The 23,642-nt window shown below is 36.9% G+C and overlaps 4 protein-coding genes across 7 annotated transcripts; 2 read left to right on the top strand and 2 right to left on the bottom strand.

The window, feature by feature from the left end:
* The first annotated feature begins 1,035 nt into the window (after positions 1–1,035).
* Positions 1,036–2,718, top strand: LOC18045786 (expansin-A1). Its single transcript, XM_006440554.2, has 3 exons — positions 1,036–1,248; positions 1,340–1,652; positions 2,128–2,718. Exons 1-3 carry the CDS (start codon positions 1,128–1,130, stop codon positions 2,432–2,434), a joined length of 741 nt encoding a protein of 246 aa, XP_006440617.1. The 5' UTR covers positions 1,036–1,127; the 3' UTR covers positions 2,435–2,718.
* Positions 2,719–4,569: 1,851 nt separating this feature from the next.
* LOC18048439 (agamous-like MADS-box protein AGL65) lies at positions 4,570–11,554 on the top strand. Of its 4 annotated transcripts, XM_024188338.1 has the most exons (14): positions 4,570–4,734; positions 4,998–5,063; positions 5,194–5,255; positions 5,403–5,588; positions 6,794–6,853; positions 6,947–6,965; positions 7,099–7,163; positions 7,248–7,263; positions 7,365–7,426; positions 8,606–8,702; positions 9,427–9,474; positions 9,591–9,712; positions 9,958–10,345; positions 11,022–11,554. In XM_024188338.1, the coding sequence occupies exons 4-14, from the start codon at positions 5,404–5,406 to the stop codon at positions 11,040–11,042; spliced, it is 1,083 nt and encodes a 360-aa protein (XP_024044106.1). In that variant the 5' UTR covers positions 4,570–4,734; positions 4,998–5,063; positions 5,194–5,255; position 5,403; the 3' UTR covers positions 11,043–11,554. The 4 variants fall into 4 exon arrangements, with proteins under 4 accessions (XP_024044106.1, XP_006440615.1, XP_024044107.1 ...); XM_006440552.2 differs by lacking the exon at positions 4,998–5,063; XM_024188339.1 differs by lacking the exon at positions 4,998–5,063 and having other exon boundaries at positions 5,179–5,255.
* On the bottom strand, positions 11,512–12,797 carry LOC18045785 (chlorophyll a-b binding protein P4, chloroplastic). The gene is made up of 3 exons (XM_006440553.2): positions 12,521–12,797; positions 11,891–12,306; positions 11,512–11,799 (listed from the first exon to the last, which is right to left on the bottom strand). The coding sequence occupies exons 1-3, from the start codon at positions 12,715–12,717 to the stop codon at positions 11,663–11,665; spliced, it is 750 nt and encodes a 249-aa protein (XP_006440616.1). The 5' UTR covers positions 12,718–12,797; the 3' UTR covers positions 11,512–11,662.
* An 8,430-nt stretch (positions 12,798–21,227) lies between these two features.
* On the bottom strand, positions 21,228–21,794 carry LOC18045784 (probable calcium-binding protein CML47). Its single transcript, XM_006440550.2, has one exon. The coding sequence runs from the start codon at positions 21,792–21,794 to the stop codon at positions 21,228–21,230; it is 567 nt and encodes a 188-aa protein (XP_006440613.1).
* Positions 21,795–23,642: the final 1,848 nt, after the last annotated feature.

Below are 23,642 nucleotides of genomic sequence, written 5' to 3'. Positions count from 1 at the left end.
CTAATAGGAACAAATGACGAAGGACTTATGGTGAACTAACTAGCTCATCGTGTATCCGCCGCTAATTTTTTCTGTTGTCCGTAATACAAGTGTTTTGTCAATGGTAATAAATTTGTGCAATTTACATAGCACAAAAACGTTACTCGTTATACATACAACAAAAAGGAAGAAAATCTTCTTTATGATAAGAAACCGTCTTAGATGTTCTTCTTCTTCTTCTTCATATATATATATTTTTTTTGAACTGATTAAACATCAGGTTACTGTATTACACAGATATTTACAACAACTGCTATTATAGCAGATATATTACACTGATAATTACAATCAGATATACATGATTGTGACTTATATCATTACATTGAATTCTGTGAAGTACATGTCCAGTACAAATAACCCCTCACAGAAAGGAGATGTCTATACTCCACTCGCATTTCGCAAGGGAGAATAATTTTTACATATTGAAAACATTTAGCCTCTACAATGCTTTTGTGGGGGCTAGAACCGCTGCCCTAAGCAGCCCACCACTTCAGCCAAGGCCGAAGTGGCCTTCTTCATATATTTTAGATACTCTTTTAAATTAAATTTTATGGTGCGTGTATTTACTCTTGTCTAGTTAATTGGGAGAAAGGACGTGCTGCAAAAATCTGTAAGGTACATGGATAGTTGCCTTCTTGTTGGCCTGGCAGTTTTTACCTGCAGAGGCAGGGAGGGGAAGTGGAGAACAAAATCACCTTAAAATTTATTATGACCTTAAATTGGAATCTTTATGTAATCTTGACGGTAGTAGTGTTATTATTATCATTTACCAGCCTGAGCCTCTGTACGTATAAACAAGAGAAGTTCGAAACGCACGTGGTTTCAAGAAAAGTGGCCTTGTTTGCAGTGCCAAAAAAACCGCTTGCACACCTGGCGGTTTAATGTCCCCACACCTCAATTGGCTTAGCATTTTTTCTTAGCCGTAGTGTCACTGTGTGTGTGACGTTGGTTGCTTTCCTCAAGCAAACCCTCCTTCAAATGCTTTCTATAAATTCCCCCCACTCAGCGCCTTCCCATTTCCATCACTCACAGCAAGAACCTCTCTTTCTCTCTTAAAAAAGATACGCAAGCAAAAGGGTTTCAGGAACATGGCATTTCTTGGGCTGCTGTTGTTGGGGATTCTTTCTTTAGTCTCATCTGTTTATGGCCAGGGATGGACTGATGCTCATGCCACTTTTTATGGTGGGGGTGATGCCTCTGGTACAATGGGTACGTCGTATGCCTGTCATAAACCTTTTTCGTTTCATGTTATTTTGATCAACATTAAAACCAAATTGCTGATGATTAATTAATTATTCAGGTGGCGCTTGTGGGTATGGAAACTTATACAGCGAGGGATATGGGACAAACACAGCAGCTCTGAGCACTGCGCTTTTCAACAATGGCATGAGCTGTGGGGCTTGTTTTGAGATCAAGTGTGTTAATGACCCAAGATGGTGCCGTCCGGGCTCCATTTTTGTTACTGCCACAAATTTTTGCCCTCCAAATAATGCTCTCCCAAACAATGCCGGTGGCTGGTGCAATCCTCCCCAGCAACATTTTGACCTCTCTCAGCCTGTGTTTGAACAAATTGCTCAGTACAAAGCTGGGATAGTACCTGTGTCTTACAGAAGGTGACCCGTTTGAATCCTACAAATATTCATATTGTTTTTTATTCGGGCACTATTTGGTCCTGTGTTTAACTAGCAAGCAGTTAAAATGATTATTCAAATCTTCTGACCTTGTTTTGGGGATTAATTCAATTTTACTCCCGATGGAAAATCTATTACATTTATTACTTTACCCTGAGCCATTGTTCGGTAAGTTCAAGAGCACAATAACAAAAAAGTGTTTGGTAAACAAAAAAAAAAAAATCAAACTAAAAGACAGGAAAACACATATATTCTATTACATGTTTTTGGACTTTAGCTATTTAGTCGAAACATTCAATAGAAATTAGAAGACAGCTGATTTTATCCTACGGCTGTTCGATGCATGCATCGGTATACTTTCACTCGATAGCTAGTGGTTCCAATTTCACGACAACGGAGCCTTAAATAGTTTATTTGGTTAGCTTCTGATCCTGTGTTATGTGTTGGCAATGCCCAGGGTTCCATGCAGTAGGAAGGGAGGCATCAGATTCACGATCAACGGCCATTCTTACTTCAACTTAGTCCTAATCACAAACGTCGGAGGCGCTGGTGATGTGCGTGCTGTTTCAATCAAAGGGTCAAGAACTGATTGGCAACCCATGTCAAGGAACTGGGGTCAAAACTGGCAAAGTAACAGTTACCTCAATGGCCAAAGCCTCTCATTTAAGGTCACCACAAGTGATGGCCACACTGTTGTCTCTAACAATGTTGCCCCAGCTGGCTGGTCCTTTGGCCAAACCTTCAGTGGCCTGCAAGTTCCCTGAAGTTGAAACTCAGCCTCCAAAATCCAGCAGTTTTTTTTTTTTTTTTTTTTTTCACATTTTCAAGTATAAAATAATGAGTGTAATAGCGTTAGTTGAATCTGGTATCAAAATGACAAAGGGCTTATTTTGAAATGGCCCTTTGGCGTTTTATATTTTGATCATGTATTCTAGTACGGTGGTTTCTGCTCTGCTCTAATTTTGAAATTGGCAGAGACAGAAATTGGCTGGCAGTGGAGGGCATGTACCACCCGCCATCTCTATATATATATATATTTTCAATTGTATTGTTGTGTCTTTTCTTGTCAAGGAGCAACTGTGCTTATAATATTATTAGCCTTTTGGTGGATGTGTCTTTAATTTTTGTAGAATGATCAATGTTATGTCTTGTGACTTTGGTGAATAAAATTATGTATCAGTTTCTCTTCATCTAAATGCTCTGTTTCTGTGCCTCCACAGTGGGGGCTTATTTTTATATATTTGTTCTGTTCAAGTTCATCTAAGATATTTGTTTAAATTATTCACTGTTGTAGCTGTTATTGGTCAATCAATCATCATCGTACTGCAAATCATTGACAATACTAAAAGAGATTGTTGGCAACGAGACACTATGAATTATCAAGCAATTTGGATTTAAGTTTTAAGATATTAGTATTTATATTTGAATGGATTCATTCTGAACACTGTGTTCACAAGCAATATGCATGCTTTAAAGTCTAAATGAAGATAACTACTAATATGGCATAATTTATACCGTAACACTTCGAAAAATGATTCAGAATGGGCAACATGTAACCCATTTTCCTCTCCTCCTCATGTGAGAGCATAATTCGAATAAATGTATTCATTGAAAAAAATATTACATCAAAAATATATTAATGGAACAGCAATGAGAATCCGAATGGAGGAATCGGAATGAAGGAGTTTATTTGCTTGATTGAAAAAGGGAATGGGAATAAGATGGACAAGTCCCACACGAAATAAGGAATCAATAAGGAGCTTGTGGTTCCAATTTGGGGGGGGGGGGGGGGGGGTGAGATGAAGGGGAATCACAATACCATTCCCAGCCATGACGAAAATGTTCCCATTATTTTATTTGTTTTCTAAAAAATACCTTCTTTGTCATTGAAAATTATAAATTAAAAAAAAAGAAAACAAAAATCGAAATCCCTAATCTAATAGCTATTCATCTCTCTCGCTTAGAAACGATATGCACTCTCTCTCGCATCACTCAGTACTGCCGCTCGTCACTGATCTCGCATTAGTCATTGATTGAATTCGTCGTTGATTGCAACCCATTATCGTTCGATTCTATCACGTGCGCGCGATCTCAAATCAACAACTCATCACCGTTCGGCATCTCAGCGATCTCCATTATTATTATTAATTCATAATATTATTATTATTAAATAGTATTAAGGACTATAATCAACAAAGGGAATTTTAGTAAATTAAAATAGTTTATTCTAATTACAGGATAAAGTAAACATATCAATATAAATGAATTACATTCTGATTTCGATTCTTATAGTTCAAATAAATAATTTATTCTGGTTCTTATTCTTGATTGTCATTCATTCTCATTCTGATCACTGATTAGTAAATACACTGTAATAGTACACACAAAAATTTGTTGGAACTCATCTTATTGTAATATAATTAAAGCCCTAGTACCTTAAAGTTTACTCTGAACAAAGAAGAAGAGTTACACCCGTAACATATAGATACTCGAACATTTAAAATATATGAGCTTGAAATAGAATTAATTTATTTAGAAATATTTAAAAAATATATATCAAAATACAAATTAAACCAACTCTTTGTTGGATGTTAAGTTTATTTTAAAATTGAAAATATATCACATTTGAGCATAAATGAAGTATCGAGGATTCAAATTTCAAGTAAAAGCTTAATTCCCCTCCTAATGAATTTAGGTAGGAGTAAAATTGTCTCTCTATATTTTGGAGTAGAATAAATATCTTTCGTATTATGTGAGAGTATAAATTATAATTGTGGACAATAAAATTATTTAAAACAATATAATAAATTTTTTTATTGTGAATATTAACAGAATTCTGATTTTAATACATATCAAAACAATTTCAAGCAAAAGCACATTAAAAGAGAGGGAGGGGGTGGAAAAAAATTAACCGTCCATTCGACACACTAAACTATAGCAGAAACACAAACAGAACAGGGGGGTGTCTGTCTGTGTTGTAATATGCACATACACAAATTTGCCGTTGGTTGGTCCCGCTCAATTTAACGACCGAAATCGCAGCTCGGCCCTTCGTCACAATTCTGTGAGCTATTACTCCATTCTCTACCTCCCCTCGTTTTCCTTTTCATTTTAGTCCCTTAATATCTAATTCATCACTGTTATAACTAAATTTTCCGTAAATTTGTTCTGCTTTTCTCATTCTCTCTTTGGTTTTATTATCTCGGTATTCTTTCTTATTATTTATAATTTTTTTTTTTCTGTTCTTAAGTGTGTTTTTTTTCCTAGTGGGTGTCAAGAATTTTGCTTGTTTTGTAACCCCAGTGATGTCTTTTTCTGTTTTTTAAGCTCAACGGCTTATTCGCATAGTCGGTCTGTTTTTATAAACAAAAGCAAACGAAAATATTATCAAAGGTCTGTATCAATTTTTTATTTCTTTTGACGTTCGAGGTTAGATATGTTAGCAATTTTAATTTTTCTTTTAGTTTTTCATCTTTGCGAATTTTTGGTATGAATTTTTGGTGAAAAGCAATTTGTTATCCAGTGGTACTGCCTGGGATGAGAGCTTCAGTTGGAGAAGGAGAAGTCTATATTTGCACAAATAAAGTGAGTAAATTTGTATCTAGGAGAAAAAGGAATGATTTTTGGATGAATTCATTTGATTTTTGATATTGGAAAATTCAAGACACTTGTTGGGTCATAGGAGTAGTAAGGGTTTTATTCCTATTAATTTTTTTTTCTTGTTTTCGGTAGGATGGGAAGGGTTAAGTTAAAGATAAAGAGGTTAGAGAGCACTAGCAATCGGCAAGTGACTTATTCGAAACGAAGAAATGGGATCTTAAAGAAAGCTAGGGAATTGTCGATATTGTGTGACATTGATATTGTCCTTCTTATGTTTTCTCCAACTGGACGGTCTACATTATTCCATGGACAGCGCAGGTACTTTAAATTTGTTCAATTCAAAATTAATATGCATGATTTTAGTAATATGTTTTTCTTGGAAAGATCTTGCATAATGCTTGAGTTTGTTGGTCGACATCTTCTCCTCTAGCTAATTGGTGCTTTTCACTAGTGTTTCCGCAATCTGTTTGTTTTCTCAGGCTGCTTCTCATCTTCGATAGTTTAAAAGTTTTTCCTTCACTTGATGCAAAATGTACTGTCCATTCTGCAACTCTGATTGTTGTTGCTGAAATTCGATATGGTTATTGCATTATTCATTATTCTTTTCGTTGTGGCTCCTTGACACAAATAATTGGGTGTGAGGTGATGGATGAAGATGTTGATAGAAAGTTTAAGACACGTTCTTAGTTCAAATTTTGGGGATTGTTGGCTGCGCATGTCTTTGTCAACACCCTGCAACCATAAATGCATCCTTAAGCTATAAGTTTAGTTGGATGAAGAAAGCCATATCATATAGTGAGAATCGTACAATATCTTATGAGAAAACAAAGGATTCTTATTCTTGTGTCCCCTAAAAGACATGTGCCATTAACAAAGGATTCTTACTCTTGTATCCCCTAAAAGACATGTGCTATTCTTGTTTGGCACTTATAATGAGAAGTGTGGCGAAAGTTTATGTGAAAAGGAAGTTATTTTCTCTTTTTGCCAGTCTTCCAATTTGCTAGTCATTCTTGTTATGAGTGTCTTTCTGGTTAAATCATTCTTGTTAGTCATGTCAGAAATGTTATGTTCAGAGAATGCCATTTGTCGTACGATTAAAGATTAGGTATTTTACATGCTGGTAAGTTCCCCCCCCCCCCCCCCCAAAAAAAAAAAAAAAAAAAGAGAGCCATTACAGAAAACATTTCATAACTAACAATTAAGTGAACAGCATCTGCAGTTAAGGCAATTAGACATATTTGAGAAGGTTTTAATTGTGCATCTTGTCGTCTATGTACGATGGGAGTTTATAAGTTTTTTTTTTTATTTTCTCGTGTCGAAAAGATTTAACAATTCTTGTTTAATTTGGGGCAATATGGATAAGATCTTTTGATGGTTCTTTCTATTTCTTATTTTTATTATTTCTTTAATAATAATTCTAAAAGAAAATATTCTTTGAAACCAAATTTGAATTTGACATTTATGGGGCACTTCAAATATTCTCCCTAATATATTGTAATTTGGTGTATCTCTTACTCTTTCAGCAATATTGAAGAGGTTATTGCAAGGTTTGCTCAATTAACTCCACAGGAAAGGGCAAAAAGGTATTACTAAACTTATATATTCTTATAGTTCACTTGGTTAAAGTTGGTACTCATAACATCTAACTTATAATTTTGGAAATTTTACTGTAACAGGAAGTTGGAGAGCCTCGAAGTAAGATTGATTGCAACCCATTTTTTAAAAATTTAATTTTTATTCTATTGCCTTTATTGCATTAAGTGTAGGTTGAACCCTCAATACTTTGTTCAATTGATGCGGACATTTGATGTTCTTCTTGAGAGTATAGGCACTGAAGAAAACCTTCAAGAAGTTGGACCATGATGTAAACATACAAGACTTTTTGGGTGCAAGGTATTTAGTTGTTTTGTTAAGTTGTTAATATTTGTTTGAGAAAATTTTGAAGTATATGAATAGCTCTTCTATTTGTTCTTGCAGCACTCAAACGGTGGAGGTACACATTTTTACCAGCATCACCATCATTTATGATGATTTAAGATCCTAATTTACTATATGTGTCAGTAAAGTATTTTTTTTGTAAATTGTGATGGGTAGGAGTTGACTCATCAAGTAAGGATATTGCAAGCTCAACTTACGGAAGTACACCAGAGACTGAGGTGAACCTTTGGTGTTTTCGTTATTAAAGAGTTCTTTGTGTCTAGTCATGGAGATCATTTTTGTGTGAATTTGTATTTTCTGTTCTTTTTGGATTTTTGACACTGCAAAATTTAGTGATAAGGGCTGTAACAGCTCCATTATTTCAGTTCATTCCTTTTTTGTAGTATAAAAAATATCGGTTAAATGAAATGCCATGCAACAACCTTTTGTTCCTTGCATTTGATGTGGTCAGTTGCTGCATCTTTTAAAAACTTTAGTATACGAAAACGCATTTTTATCTGCATGACCATGTCTCTGTCTGTTATTGGCACTCTTGCTTGGTTGTTTTTAAAATTTTTTTCTATATCTAATCTGATTAAGGGTATGTTTGGGATTGAGGTACTCTGTGGCTTTTAATCCAAAGCTGTTGTGGAATGGAGCACCAATTCTTGAATATAAGTGTGTGTGGGGTTGATTAATATTAGCTTTCAAGTAAAAGTGGGTGTTTACCAACACTTTAGTTGGAAACATACCCCAGTCTTTTAGAGGACATTAAGCGTACCATGGGACCTGCTTGACCATATTTGACTGAAAAGATAACTGCATATTTTTTATTGTCCATTTTTGTCATCAGTCAATATTATCTGCAATTAAAATTGCAGACAGAAACACTTACCATGTGAGTGTGCGAATCAAGGGGCCGATGAAGGTTTCAAAAGATCATATCGAGCCTGGTTTGTGGGCCTCTTGTTATTTAATTTGTTAGCAATTTCATTGTTTAGTAGAAATCAAACTCCAGAGCCATCTGCAGTAGCTGAGCTCTTTTGCAGCTGGCTATCTAAATTAAGCATAAAATCTTACACTGGTGGACAGGTCAGCTTTTTCTTGTCTGACATTTTTCTGATTTCGTAGGCCATCCCCCTAAAAATTTTCTCAAAATTTAAAGCAGGTCAGCAAATAAAAGTATGATAATAATTTTCTCAAAATTTCCCCTAAATATTTAAAGTATTATTTCAAGAATAACTGAACGTCGTTTGTTTTTTCACTTTTCCTTTAATACAACCATGCTTTCTTCTAACAACTTATACATCCTATATCATGTGTAAGTAGGCACACTTGAATAAACATGAACGTGTGCGTGTGCGAGTAATGTGTATTGATTTTTTGTTAATCTAATTTTGTTTCTTTTGTCCATTCAGCTATTGGAGCAATCCTGGTAACATTGAAAGCATCGAACATCTTAGGCAGATGGAGAACTCACTAAGAGAATCAATTAACCAAATTTGTCTACATAAGGTATGATATTGGTTCATTTCATTGTAGCCACATGACAATGTTTCCTCTTATTAAGCTAGTTATTTTTTAATTTTATCTACATCTAAATTTATGTTTTTCATATTCCGTGGAAGGCAGGCTGAAATTCTGCCCCAACCACAACTTTAATATTTATATTTATAATGTCATTGCTACACACACACACACACACAGAATAATTCTCTAATGACGACATCATCATTTTAACAAAGTGAATATATCACTAACAGACAAATATATATATATATATATATATTTTCCCCCAGCTCAATACTACTGCTGCAGTAAGTTTGATGGTATTTATATCTACGCCATGTCAGAATAAGCTGATGTTGGAAACTGCTAATTGATCACAATATGACAAAACAATTTTTTTGGGACCTGCGAAATGCAATTATTTATGTATTTTATTATTCCTAATTCTTAACCATGAGGATTTAATTCAATTTTTATTTGTGCTGGGAAGGCTGGGAAGGTTGTTGTTCTATCTGTGGTTTAGAAAAGTTCTTAATCTCATCTTGGTAACTAAATGTTTGCAACTTGGCAGTTGAAAATGTACTTTTCAAGTATTTAGATATCATTCATTGGATGAAATGGCATAACTTATGTCATAATTTCTCTCTCTGAGAGATTCTGAAAATTGGTGCAAATTAACAGTGAGTTACAAGTATCTTGATATACTTAATCTAGCTTCTTCTGTTGGCAGGAAAATTTCGGGAAGCAACAGCTTATGTCACTGGAATTTGCGGGCCAGGTAACAAACTCTTCAACTAATGCAGAATCCCTCCCTCTGTCTTTCACACACAGTGATACAGACACACAAAAGTGTCAGAAATTTTTTTGTATGCACTAATCTTGCTTTAACTTCAGAGTGGGATGCATTTACCTTTGATGATGAATGGTATGCAAGAAAACCAATCTCTATCATGGCTTCCCAATAATGACAATCAACATATGTTAGTTCCCAATGACCCAAGCTTCCTGCCTCAAAGGTGCGTGTACTGCTGACATGTGTTTGGCTTAAAATTCAATTGCCCACTACCTTATTTCAATTCATAACTGGATGCCATCTTCATGAAGCTACTACATTGGATGGTACTAGGAATAGTAATTGTAATTATAACTCATGTTGGCAACCCTGCTTTTTCTTTGTTAAAATTTTAGTTTAACTGATGAAGTGGATAAACTGCCGTGTGGTTTTTCTCTCTCTTGTTACCATTGCTTGTTTTTATTACAGAGATATGGGATGTTCAGAAGATGCCCACATTTCAAGCTATTCTGGTTTCTTGGGCGCTGGTAAAGAGATAGAGGTTGGTAATTCAGGGCAGGCTGAAAATATGGAACATGGAGGTGGCAACTTGAATGAGTTGAGTAACAGTGCATGCATAAGTCTACAACTTGGAGAGCAATATTCATACCCTCCATATAGTAGCTTGAATTTGCCTTCAGATGATAAGAAGTTGAAGCCTGATGCTGAGATGAACTTGCAAGGAAATCCTGCAGTTTTTCAAGTCAATAGCAACTTTGAACTTTCTGGACCCATGTACGGCAATGGGCATCATGATTGGGTTTCTGCTTCTGGCCCTTGTGGCATTGCCATGTTTGATGAGAATTCCTACCACCAGGTAAGGATCCTATTCCATGTACTTTATGTAATACCAATTTTCTTTGTTTAATTGCAATTTACAAATACCAACTGCAGAGAGTCGTTTAATTCTTTGACTTTTTTATTTAATAAATTCAAACCTTGGGCTATAAACTTGATGTATTTCAGTTATCATCTGGGCTGGGTTGAGCCTTGCTGGGAAATGGACGACTTGTCAAGTGGCATTGAGTCCATTTCTGGTGTCATCTAAAGTTCATAGCTCAATTGTATGTAAAATAAAAAGGGGGGGTGGGGGTGTTGATTTTTTTCTATCAGTTCGTGGAAAATATACCTTAATATCATAGACATTGTCATCCTTCTTTATTTAAGACTAGGCTACTATCTTCATGTGATAGTAATCATTGTGGTGTTTCTAGGACAAATAGCCCTCTATGTCACAGAGTATAAACCATCTGTTTATATCAATTTCACAACTGAGTTCTCTCTTTTGCATCTTTCTGTAATAGGGTTCGGCACTAGATCAAAACAAAGTATAAGTTGTTCTTATCAAGATAAAATACAACTGTTCAGATCAACATGTATGACATGAGCCTTTCTTGTTCATATTTCTGTTTATTTTCTTAATTTCTAATCCCCAGTTTTCTTAAACCTATCTGCAGTTGAAAATTATTTTATCATTGTCATTGTTCTTGCAGCAAACAAATAGACTTTCCTGAGTCAACATGGCTTTGATCCGATGCGAAGACTGGTAGCACAGAAGTGAACGTGCATTATGGTAAAATACTTCTGTGGACATACATTTTGTTCTGGTGTTGCTTGTCAAATTTTTAGATGAGGTTTCTGATATATAAAGAGGATTCAAAGAGATGGGCGAAGGCCATCAGGTAATTTTGGGTAATATATATGTTAGCTTTTAATAGGATATAAATCATACAAGTTGATATACCATCTGTATGTATATAAATACGATCTCCTTTGGAGTTCCCTGTAAAACTGGGATGGCTTTGTCTTAACACATCGAGTCACCCAAGCTGTACATTATACACATGTAGAAAAATGATCATAGTTTTAGTAGAAATGGGGATTCGAATTAGATTGTTGTTTTTAGAGCAATTGATGGCATTTCTTTGTATTCATCATTCTTGCTTTAGTAAAGTAAATTTTTCTATTTGTAAGCAGGACAAGTGGTGTAAAATGATAATATAAATTCCATCATAGTTCCCCTGTACATTGAGGGTTTCCATGTTTACATTGATGCTCAAATCTCACTCAAAAACTACAGATTCATGGTTACAAAAGAAAGAAACAGGATCCCGAATTGCCAATCCATCTTTGATTAATTACCACTAAGTGTCTGGACGATGGTGTTGTGCCATGGGTCAGAGATATGTTGCAGGAGGTTTTCAAATGGCCCTTTGCCTGTCACATTGTGCTGAACAATAAATCCCAAGAATGCCAACATTGCCAATCTCCCTGCGCATTCAAAATTCTCAAAACATTAGTCCGAATCAAAATAAAGCAAATATTTATCAATAGAAATAAGCCAATTTGGCCGAGTTATTACCATTGGCAAGCTCCTTCTCCTTTGCCTCATCAGTGGGTGCAAAGTTGAGTGGGTTGAAGATGCCACCGGGGTACCCAACTTCGTTTGGAGGCAAGCTGTACTGCTTGAAAATGGGGTCTTGGTTGACACTTCCTGGGTTCTTTATGTCTTGCCATCTTCTTATCTCCACATAGTGGAACAAGATGAACTCGATCACGAAAAGGGTCGATGATGATGCAAAGTACTCAGCCTTCCCAGCATCATACCATTGAGGAACATTAATAATTCCAATCTTTGTGAAAACTTCGGGCAACAACATTCCAACAACACCCAACATGGCCCAGCGCGAATTCACAAGCTCGGCTTGCACATACCACTTCAAGTTCTCAGGATCCTCGGCAAGCCCCAAGGGGTCAAATCCATTGTCACCGGGGAGGCTAAAACCATCAAGAGATTTTGTAAATGTTAGATTTTTAGTAGCATGAAATGATAGCAACACTTTGTTTACAAAATCAGGAGGATATAGAGAATTTGGTATTAGAAGTAATGTAAAATATGACGTGACATTGTTCTAAACTGATCGCATATATGCATGTGACATCAGTTGTTGACATGACTTTGAGGGGGTTTTGTTTGAGTTAAGTTTTGTACCTGCCGTTGAGGTAAGTTGGCGAGGCCAAGCCCGGTAACCACTCCCCCTTGGCTTCAACTTTGAAAGAAGCGCTTGAGCTCACTGGTTTCAAGGCCACTTCCCTATTTAATTTACCCGAAGACCCAGTAAGGAACCTGGATTTGGATGCGCATGGCCGGAACACAGCGGCCGAGGCTTGTGTTGTGACGGTTGCCATGTTTCCCGACGAGAGTTATGAGCCTCGTAGTGCAGGAGTGGTGGTGGTGGAAGAAGGGTAGCTAATGAAAAAATATGAAAATTTGATGTTGTGTGCATGCCTTTGTAGCTGTCATTTGTGGCCTCTGTTTAACGTGGGTCTGGTTTCTTTGATTTTGTTGATCCAACGGCTAAGATGCGTTTGTGGATTTTAGATTGGCCAATGAGAAGTTAGTGACCTTATCACGTTATCTTGAGACAATATCCATAGATCTATTTCTTTGTTGTTGTTGGTTTTGAAAGATACTCTGGGCCCGTTTTTGGCCACGTAGGAAGATCTTTGTAATGCCGGGATATGATGGTTTGATGATCTTGCCACGTCGGATTTGTGTCCAATGAAAGGATGACAATTGGTCGATGCATTATATCTTAGCGAAAGATATCCCCCAAAGTTGTTGGGTTCATCTCATTTAAATGGTCCAAAAGTCCAAAGTTTAAAAGGCTCGTTTGACATACAATTACTATTAAATTTTGGATTTGGAAGAAATTAGTTAAAGAAAAAATATATAAAATAAAAAGAAAAGAAAGTGGCAACATAGATATCTACTGGTTTTAATTTTTATTTTATCTCTCATAGGTTATTATTTGATATTCTTGACGTTGTCAACATCTACTGTTATCTGGAGAAAAATTTATATTGTAATCCCATTATTAATATAGCGGAAGGTTAGATCATACTACGGTCCCACAATTGTTTTCGATTTGGATTTTCACGTAAAAATTTGTATTTATTGTAGTTGATTTATTATTTTAGATTATATTGATTTATTTTAAGCTTATTTATTTATAGTATGCATCTCATTTTATTTGTGATACACTTCTCGTTTTTTTTTTTTTTTTGAAATGAAAGTATAACTTTCAATCATTCAACTCTGTGAATAGATACAAAAGATGGGTTGAAAGATTGTCCTCCCAAATTACACAATCAGTGTAGTCTAAAGCTAGCTTAGCAAGTGTGTGAGCAAAACCATTACAAGTTCTTGGTGAGTGCTGTAACTTGACATGCTTTAGCCTTTTCATCGTATCTTGAATCTCAGAAACAATCCAAAAAATCTCAGCTTTTGTGCTTTTTCTAGTTGAAACTAAATCTGTGACTTCCTTTGAATCTGTCTCAACAATTAAGGGTAGACACCCTGCACTTTCAACTACTTCCAGCCCGAATCTTGTTGCTTCGGCTTCTGCATAATCCACTATGTCAAGCCATTTTGATGGCTTTATGGCTGTTGTGATGAACTTGCCCTCTGAATTTCTAATTACAATGCCCAACCCCACTCTCTGATTTTCTAGCTTTATAGCAACATCAACATTCACCTTGAACCAACCTGCAGGGGGGCACTTCCAATGTTTATGGGATACCAAATCTTGATTTGAAAATGCTTGTAATTGTGGCATTTGGATTCTTTTATAGGACTGAACTATTGCTTCTGCTTCAGCTCCAGCTACAGATAGTTGGAAATCTTCCTTTTTGTTCTGGAAAATAAAAAGATTTCTCGAGTGCCATATACTCCAACACACAGCAACTATCAGCTCCATTTCAGTCTTGCTTCTTCGATCAGCCAAAGCCAACAACAAGCTTAGGACATCCTTACACTTCAGGGCTTTCACTTCCTCTTCAAAGGTTGTAAGCTTCCAAATTTTTCGCGAGGCTTTACAGTCAAACAACGAGTGAAAGATAGTCTCTTTATGATTCCTGCATCTCTAACACCAGGGGGTTTGTAAAATCCTTCTCTTCCATAAATTCTCTGATGTGGGCAGCAAGTCATTTGTTGCCCTCCACATAAAAATCTTCACTTTCTTCGGAATTTGCAGATACCAAATTGAGTTCCATGAATTTTTGTCTTCCTTTGAGCTGCTAGGCCTGTTTGGGAACTTCATTTGTAAAGCTAGTTGATAACCACTCTTGACTGAATAATTACCCTTCTTGTCATAATGCCACAAAACTTGGTCTGGACTTAGTTGTCTTGGCAGAGGGATTTTTAGAATTTGTGTAGCATCTTCTTGATGGAAATGTTGTCTTATTACATCATCTCTCCAGCAATGATCTTCATCAATCAAAACTAATACGGTTGTATCCAGGGGAAGGCTTGGAGGTGATATTGGTTTGAACGTTTCTGGTCTTGGTAACCAGCCACTTTGGTACACTTTCACTAGCTTTCCATCTCCAATTCTCCATTTAAGGCCCTTGCGAATAACCTCTCTTCCCCACAATATGCTCCTCCATATATAAGAGGGGTTTGAACCAATTTGTGCTTCCATAAAACCTGAATGCCTGAAATATTTTTCCTTCATCACCTTAGCTACAAGCGATTCTGGTGCTTGGATGATCCTCCAGCTCTGCTTTGCTACTAGCGCTTGGTTAAAACTGGACAAATCTCGGAAGCCCAATCCCCCTCTCTTTTTAGCTTGACACAATCTTTCCCACTTGGACCAGTGAATAGATCTTTTCTCCCTTTTTTTCCCCACCAAAAACCAGCAATGGCCCTCTGCATATCCTCACATAGTCCTAGGGGGAGCTTAAAAACGCTCATGGCATAGGCAGGCATTGCTTGAGCTACTGCTTTTATAAGAATCTCCTTCCCTCCACTCGAGAAAAAATTTGCTTGCCAATTGGAGATTTTGTTTATAATTCTGAGCTTGATTTCGTTGAAGAAGCTGGTTTTTTTCCTCCCCACCATTGAGGGAAGCCCTAGATACTTTTCATGTCTTGAGGCCACCTGAAGCTGAAAGATATCCTTAATTGTCGATATCTGCCCTTGCTTGGCATTTTCACTGAAGAACATGGAGGACTTTTCAAAATTGAAGATTTGCCCTGAGGCAGCAGCATAGCAATCAAAAAGCTGCTTCAGATTCGTACAATCCTCTTTAGTGGCTCTTGTGAAAACCAAGCTATCATCTGCAAATAGAAGGTGAGTAATAGACAAGTTCCCGCTGAATTTTAAACCATGAATCAGCTGATTTGATTCAACTTGGTGCAAAAGATTTGTGAAAACCTCAGCACAGATAATGAACAAATATGGCGAGAGAGGGCAGCCTTGTCTTAAGCCTCTTTGAGGCTGGATAAGGCCTTTTGCTACCCCATTGATTAGCACAGAGAAAGATGTTGTAGAAATACATCTCATGACCAGTTCTACCAATTTGTGAGAGAAACCCAACCTTACCAAAGTGCATCTTAAGAATTCCCACTCCACCCTATCATATGCTTTGCTAATGTCTAATTTCAAAGCCACTAGACCATACTTTTTATTCTTGCTATGCCTAATCTTATGAAGACACTCATACCCAACAATTATATTATCGGTTATGAGCCTATTTGGTACAAAGGCACTTTGAGTTGGTGAAATTACAGAATCTAGGATTAACTTCAGCCTATTCGCTATAGTTTTTGCAATGATCCTATAGATAACATTACAAAGACTGATCGGTCTATACTCCATCACTGTCTTAGGCATTGTAATTTTTGGAATTAAGCAAATGAAGGTATGGTTCAGAGGAGCTATATTACCTCCATCATTGAGGATGTGCAGACATGTGGCTATCACTCCTTCGCTGACTGATGCCCAATGCTTCTGGAAAAAAACCGCTGGGAGGCCATCTGGGCCAGGGGCTTTCGTTGGATGCATCTGACTCAGAGCTTCTAGAATTTCTGCTTCTGTGAAAGGCTGGTCCAGATGGGAATTCATTTCTGCTGTGACTTTGCGAGGCATGTTTCTGAGGGCTAGCTCCAGATGCTGTTGGGAGGGATTTGTTGATGTGAAGAGGTTATGATAATATTCGCATAACATTCTCTCGATATCCTCTGCTTCCTCAGACCATCTGTTATTTTCATCAACAATTCCACTGATCCAATTTTTCCTTTTCCGAGCTGAAGCTTTGGAATGGAAAAACTTGGTGTTTTTATCCCCTTCTTGTAGCCAAACTGCTCTAGACCTCTGTCTCCAATAGATCTCTTCATCCAAGAGCAAATCATCTATTTGTCTTTCCAAGAGCTTTACTTGATCGCCACTACTATAATGATTGTTGTTGTCCTTATAGTTTTTCAGTTCAGCCAATAACTTCTTTAGCTTCTTCTCTCTCCCTCCAAAGGCTTGTTTACTCCAAAGTTTCAGCTCAGCCAAAGACTCCTTAGTTGCTTTTTTAAAAACAGAAACAGGGTCTGTATCTTTCCACATTCTCTTGCACTGCCATTCAGAAAGCACAATTTCTTTACATTTCTCATATGGACTCCACATGTCTTCATAGTGAGTTCTTGAGAAAACTCGTTTACTGAGCTTTGTGCTTTTTCCTTTCTCTTCTACCAAAAACAAAATTGGGTTATGATCAGAAGTCCAAGTCTCCTGAGTCTCAGCTGCTGGTTCCTGAAAAAAACTTCCCCAACTCTTACAGCAAAAGAACCTATCTAATCTTTCCTCTACCAAGTGAGTTCCAAATCTCCTGTTTGACCAGGTAAAAGGCCGGCCTTTGCTCCCTAAATCTATCAACCCACAGAACTTTACAGCCTCTCTAAACTCATTTACAGCAAGCACACTCCTTTTTTGCTTGCAAGTCTTCTCCTTCAGGTGTAATATCTCATTAAAATCTCCAAAACAAAGCCACGGCAGAGAGGATAGACCAGCTAACCTTCGCATCAATGTCCAAGTATGTTGTTTTTTTATCTGATTCAGGGTGCCCATATATTCCTGGACATCTCCAGTAGCTACCATTATCAACATGAACCACTGCATCTATATGGTGTCTACTGTAGGATTTAATATCCACTACAACCTCCGAATTCCATAACAAAGCCAGCCCACCACTCAAACCATCTCTACTAACAGCTAAACAATTCTCAAACTTTAAAGCTTTACCTTTTTCTTGCATTTGCCCAGACCACAGCTTTGTTTCATTGAGAAACATAATCTGTGGCCTGTGCAACTGGAGAATTTTTTGAGCTTTACAAAATGCTCGGTCATTCCCCATCCCCCGAGCATTCCAAGATATAATCCTCATAGCTGTCGGCGGGGCTGGCACCCAGCCTCCGCCGTTAATTCCTCCATGTTTGTGACTATCATCTCCACTTCTCTTGTTTGCTGAATTTCCAGTTCCCACTTGCCCTTAGCTTCTGACGCGCAGCTTTCAGTTTGAAACTCACTGCTTTGCCTTCTCCTTTTTGCCTCTGGGCTGTCCCCGTTAAATTCTCCATTAAACCTTTTAAGATTTTTTACTCTCTCAACATTCACTGGAGTTCGCTCGATAGCTCTTGCTTGCAGCTTCCATTTACGCTTTTTTATTTTTTTCTGTGTTGCATAAGTTCTAGCAGTTTCTCCTAGGCCTGATTCAGCATGAGGTTCATTTGGGCTTTCCTTAACTTGGGCCTGGCTTCCTTGAGAGTACTGAAACTCTTTTTCTTTTTCTTTTTCATTTTTATTTGGTGCATTTCCGTCTCTGAATTCCCGCTCATTTGCATTTTTGATTTCTGCTGCACTGCCCCATGCTTCTGTTACATGTTCAGATGCAGCTGAGCACACCAGCTTTTGGCCACTTTTTTCTGACACTTTTGAGAAAACCACCTCAACCCCCTTTGGACTGCTTGCATCTGAATCGGGTTGGTGTCGGGTTGACCCACCTTTGCTGTTTTCTTCACTGCTTTTGTTCACCAGTTGCAGCTCCCTCCCTGAGTTTTCCTGAGCTTTTGGCTGGGATTGCACATTACGCCTTTGGTTATCATCATCCATCTTCCATCGTTCTTTCCCTTTATTCAACTTTAGTTTTTCTGCATTTGTAAGTGCTTTCAACCATGGTCCATAAGCCATCTCATCTCTAGTTTGACCTTTATACTGGTTACACTCCCTAAATTGATGCCCAACACAGCCACATACATAGCAAAAATCCGGCAGCTTTTCGTATAGTACCGGCATAAAGATTTCTTTCTTTTTTCCATCCCCTTGTTCGGCCTCACAACTTTCCTTTTCCATGTCTCCAATCTCCACTACTCTTTCATCCTCCTCTGGTTCCAAACTTAAAATCTTTACTAGGGGTTTTGTTACATCAACCGAGACTCTTAGCCTTGCATACTTGCCTATGCACTCTCCTTCGGCATTGGTACCCACTTCCTCTACCTTTCCAATTTCTTTCCCAAATTCTCTAATTGTTTTCTCATTCATACACATAATGGGAACATTATGTATTTGAACCCAAAAAGATGCATGAGAAAAGGACTGCTTTGTTACCTCACCCAGGCCAGTTGGTTCAATCAAAACCATTAGAGCTCTATTGAAGTGCCATGGACCCCCTGTTAAGATCCGTTTCTTGTTCGCTTCAGTTGCAAACTTGAACATGAAAATGTTATCCCCCAGCTCCTCAATCCTTACTTCTCTCACTGTTCTCCACACCTGAGACATGGCTGACCTTAGCCCTTCTAAGTTTACTTCTCTATTATGTAGCACATTTCCCATTAAGCATCCGGCAACAATTTTTTCTCCCTTCAGCTTCATATTTCCTCTGAAGGTCACTTTTCCCCTTGTTTCTCCATTCAAAGAGATTCCTTTACATCTTCGGATCAACTCTTCTGTATCCATTTTTTGGCTTCCGCAGCTAGGAGCGGAAAAGGCCTCTCACCCAGGCTAAACAGAGCTCCTAAGTTGAGGTTGACTGAAAGACTTTGCTATTTCAGAGACTTTTGAAGAAAACCCATAGAGCAGAAAAAACAGCTCCCTGAGATTGAACTTGAGAAAGGGCAGCAAAATAAAGATAAATGTTAATAAAAACAAGAAATTTGAAGATAAGAAACCCAACTTTATGCGGGTGACAACAAGAGCCACGAGGGCTCACTTTTTAACACCCATTTTGTTCTTCAGAGAAGAAAGAGGGAGAGATGAATCGCAGCGAAATTTTACATCAACTCTGATACACATCTCGTTTTTATCACATAAAAAAGGAAATAGTTTGTTTCTGCTTTATTCACAGCTGTTTGTGTGAGTTATTTTCCTAATAAAAATTAAGCTTAGAACGAGATTGTATTGTCTATAAGACTGCTGATCTACCTTAACAATACTCGTTTACCTCTATTTATTAATAATATTGACTATTATGAGTACCAAAGTGTTGTATGCGATGAGATTTAAGTTAAAATTTAAATATTAAGTTCTTGGTATTTCTTAGACAATTTCATATTTAATTTTCAGGCATGATGTTTTTAATTAAAGTACAATTTTATTTATGTTAACGTTGTAACAATATGAAATTGTTTATTTATGTGATAAGATTATATCTGACGTGCCATTGCTACACCGTCTAAGATTAGAACGATTTTGCTTGTTTTTATCTTTTCCTTTGTTAATTCTCTCAGAGCATTTAAAAGTAGGTTCTGGCTAAGTTACGTTAAATGTAACTTACGCCAGACACAGCAACAATGTACAGTGATCGGACCCACAATTATTGATGTGCCTGACGTAAGTTACGTTTAACGTAACTTAGCCGGCTCCTTAAAAGTAATAACAAAATTCGACTCCCAAATACGCGTCTTTAATTTATTCGGATTGTCCAGAAAACGGGGAACAATGTGAACAGCTTGAAGTAAATTGCAACTCCCTATCTTCTACTGTGCTAATGGATTATTATAATAATAGTCGTAACTTTTGTAGAAAAATGTCATCAAATAATCAAATAATTATCTACTTTTTCAAGTGATTTAGTTACAAATAATTCCTCTTTGTAACACTTCCAAGGAGAAACGATATATTAAAATAAAGTTATTGTCCACTCTTGTTTTCAATATTATTGTTGCATTCTTTGGTAACTAGTTTAGGTTTGGCAGTTTTTCTAACATTTAACTCTCCGGAGTAAACTTATTTGGATCTAAAAATACTAAACGTCAAGAAAATTGAGAGAAAATTAAGAGAAGAAAAAATTTACTAAGAGAAGAGAGAGAGAGAGAAAGTTGAGAAAATAGTGAGAGGAAAAAAAAAGGTATCGTGTCCGTTTCTCTCAGTTTTTTCTCATTTTTCTAGCCATCTAGCGACACTCTTTGGATTTCGTCAATCTTTATTACATTCACAATTTTATATGAGAGGACCAATAAAAGAAGATAAGCATCCTCTCTTTTTTACTTTTTCTTTTTTCTCTTTTTTTCCCTTCTACTATTGTCTTGTTAAAGGAATGAGCAAACAATATATCACTAATTATTAATTACTTGATATATGTTAAGTGTGTGTTGGCGTAATTTTTCTATCACTAATATGATAGTATACACCACATATTAAATAACGACGCATCATATGATGCAAAGTATGTACTCGTAAGATTACTCATAAAAAAATCTCAAAAAAAAAAATTACTCATAAAAAGAAAAAAAAATTGTTTTTAATTATATTGCAATTCCGGTAGTAATTTGCGGTTTGGAAGTACATGGAAACCATAATAGTAGTAAACGCATGATATTATAAATATGATATGCCAAATTGAGAAGATACTAATTAACGTTAACAAATTAATTAGTTAGGAGGAGAAACTTCGATCCAAAAGTTTGACGAATTCACAAAAATCTATCCGCCCATCTTTGTCATCATCAAATGAGGTAATCATGTTTGTGCATTCAGCTTCTGACGCTTCTGCTAGACTTAACCCACAAAGAACATTCCTCAGCTCGGATGCATCAATGAACCCATCTTCGTTCTTATCGAACAGGGCAAACGCTGCTTTCACTTCCTCCAGGCTCGGCTCCCCTTCCTCGAACAGCCCATCAATCTTCTCTTCCAGCCCCGCCAGTTCCTCCATCGTCATTCTCACTTCTTCAACCGTCATCATCTTCTCCCTCCCTGAATCTTCTGCATTGATGGCCGACTCTGCAGCTTCGGGTTCCTTATTTACAATATTTTTGTCAGCACAAAGTTGTATCTTCTTTATATTAGAAAATATGCCACTGAAGACTCGAAAGACACAATGGAAACTCGAGGAGATGTCTCGGAGAATAATGAGACAGTTAAGAATGATCAAGACTAACAGAATTTCAACGGGAGAAAAGTGGCTGCAGGCTGGTATGCTATCAAGATTCGTAATCTCCATATCAAGAAGTGGAAAAGGATGGATCGAGAAATGTTATACTACAATTGGCAAATGGCAAACAGGCAAAGGCAAAGAATTGAAATATAACTTACTCAGACGCGAAGTGGTTGCATGCATGCATCTGTCCTTTATATTGAAGAGTTGACTAAGGGTCAAGTCTGAAGGAAAAGAAGGTGAAAAAGAGCAATGCAAAATTAGCCAAATACAGGGTCGGTCGGTCTTCCTTCATTGCAACTTCCTTTACCCATTTCACATGGCAGTTGAATGGGGCAACCCCTTTAAAATGGGGTAACCCTTTTAAAAGTCCTGGTAAGTATGCTGGATGTTTCCTTGATGTTCCAATTTCATAGCACGAATAAAATGGTGAATCTAAGATTTGATAATAATGTGAAATATTCATTTAAATATGCTATCAATATGATGAGTCGTCGTCGGGCCAATTTCCACAAACAGCTTGTGAATTTACATCATTGTATATACAGGGACCTTTAGACTTTGGAGTGGTTGACGGAATTAATATTTAACTACGTATGGTGGTAACGCATCATCGCGTGACGCAAGAGACAAATTAGAAATTGACGCAAAATGATTTAAAAGATTGATTGGGTTTACTCCTCGTCGTGTCGCCAATCGCGATGCATTTTATGAGTAGTTTTATTGTTCTCACTCGATTCTTGAACCATCGTTCGTGGACTTGCTACGAAACTCCACAGGTAGATGCAAGTGAAATTCTCATTGCCTTTTGGGAAATTAGAGGTAAAAGGGAGCCAAAGCGGTGGTAAGCATCAACGTTTTGAAAAGCTCATCGTGGGGACACCGGACATGTTTCACAAAAGAGGCATCGACGACTTACTTGTAGCAGGAGCTTTCTGTTTCACCTCCGACTTTGTTGAATTTATGGAAACAAAGAAAAAATATATATTTTGAAAATAAATTAAAGAAATAAATGATTTCTATTTAGTTTTCGTAGAGACTTTTTTTAATTTATTTTTTTAATGGTTTCATAGACACGTTTATCTCAAAAGTTATACAAGTCTTCTCTCACAAAATTCTCATTAAACAAATACTTCGTAATAATTCAAACTACTTACGAAAGTGAGAGGCTTTTAAGAGCATCACCAAAAGTCATACATTTTTTTCCTCTTTTATTTTAATTTTAATGGTTTCATAGACAAGTTAATCTCAAAAGTCATACAAGTCTTCTCTCACAAATATCCCATTAAATAAATACTTCGTAATAATTCTAAAGACCTATGAAAGTGAGAGACTTTTAAGAGCATCACCAAAGATTTTTCAAATGAGATTGAAAAATAAAAGCTAACGAATTTTTATCAGGAGAAAAAATTGTTAAGCCTGTTGAGGTGATAAGATCAACTACTCACTCAAGTTTTGTTATTTGATAGAGTAAGTGGGTCTCATTCTCTCTGACCCATTATTTTTTAAAATTTTAATTTTAATTAGGGGTGGTAAAAAAGAATTGATTAATCAAAAACTGAACCGAACCGTTCAGTTCGGTTCATTTTTTTTGACCCAAAAAACCAAATTAGTAATATAGAAAAAGTAGTAAAATCAATGGGTTCGGTTTTCGTTTAAAAAAAAAAACCGTAAAACCGAACTGAATATCAAATAAACCGAATAATAATTCGAAATCGCTAAACCTAAACCTAAAGTAAGTAAACTGTAAAGTGACTCTAATTCAGCCACTGAACTCGTGACCTTCAGGCCCTGAACTCGCCGTTGCTGCTGCTGCTGCCGCTGCTCGTCGCTGCTGCTGCTGCTGTCGCTGCTCGTCGCTGCCGCTGCTGCTGTCGCTGCTGCTGCCGCTGCTGCTGTCGCTGCGCTGCTGTT

This window comes from Citrus clementina, unplaced genomic scaffold (genome assembly GCF_000493195.1).
Source record: "Citrus clementina cultivar Clemenules unplaced genomic scaffold, Citrus_clementina_v1.0 scaffold_3, whole genome shotgun sequence".
Lineage (NCBI taxonomy): Eukaryota > Viridiplantae > Streptophyta > Magnoliopsida > Sapindales > Rutaceae > Citrus > Citrus x clementina.
Note: the sequence above shows the minus strand (reverse complement) of the source record. Positions and strands in the feature narration are given on the sequence as shown.

Coding starts and splice junctions, on each gene's coding strand:
- LOC18045786 (XM_006440554.2), top strand. CDS start 1,128: ATGGCATTTCTTGGGCTGCTGTTGTTGGGGATTCTTTCTTTAGTCTCA. Junction 1,249..1,339: donor TGATGCCTCTGGTACAATGG/GTACGTCGTATG, acceptor TTAATTATTCAG/GTGGCGCTTGTGGGTATGGA. Junction 1,653..2,127: donor GTACCTGTGTCTTACAGAAG/GTGACCCGTTTG, acceptor GGCAATGCCCAG/GGTTCCATGCAGTAGGAAGG.
- LOC18048439 (XM_024188340.1), top strand. CDS start 5,404: ATGGGAAGGGTTAAGTTAAAGATAAAGAGGTTAGAGAGCACTAGCAAT. Junction 7,427..8,605: donor GAAGTACACCAGAGACTGAG/GTGAACCTTTGG, acceptor TTGTCCATTCAG/CTATTGGAGCAATCCTGGTA. Junction 10,346..11,021: donor ATGAGAATTCCTACCACCAG/GTAAGGATCCTA, acceptor TTGTTCTTGCAG/CAAACAAATAGACTTTCCTG.
- LOC18045785 (XM_006440553.2), bottom strand. CDS start 12,717: ATGGCAACCGTCACAACACAAGCCTCGGCCGCTGTGTTCCGGCCATGC. Junction 12,307..12,520: donor CCAACTTACCTCAACGGCAG/GTACAAAACTTA, acceptor TGATGGTTTTAG/CCTCCCCGGTGACAATGGAT. Junction 11,800..11,890: donor GGAGAAGGAGCTTGCCAATG/GTAATAACTCGG, acceptor TTGAATGCGCAG/GGAGATTGGCAATGTTGGCA.
- LOC18045784 (XM_006440550.2), bottom strand. CDS start 21,794: ATGGAGATTACGAATCTTGATAGCATACCAGCCTGCAGCCACTTTTCT.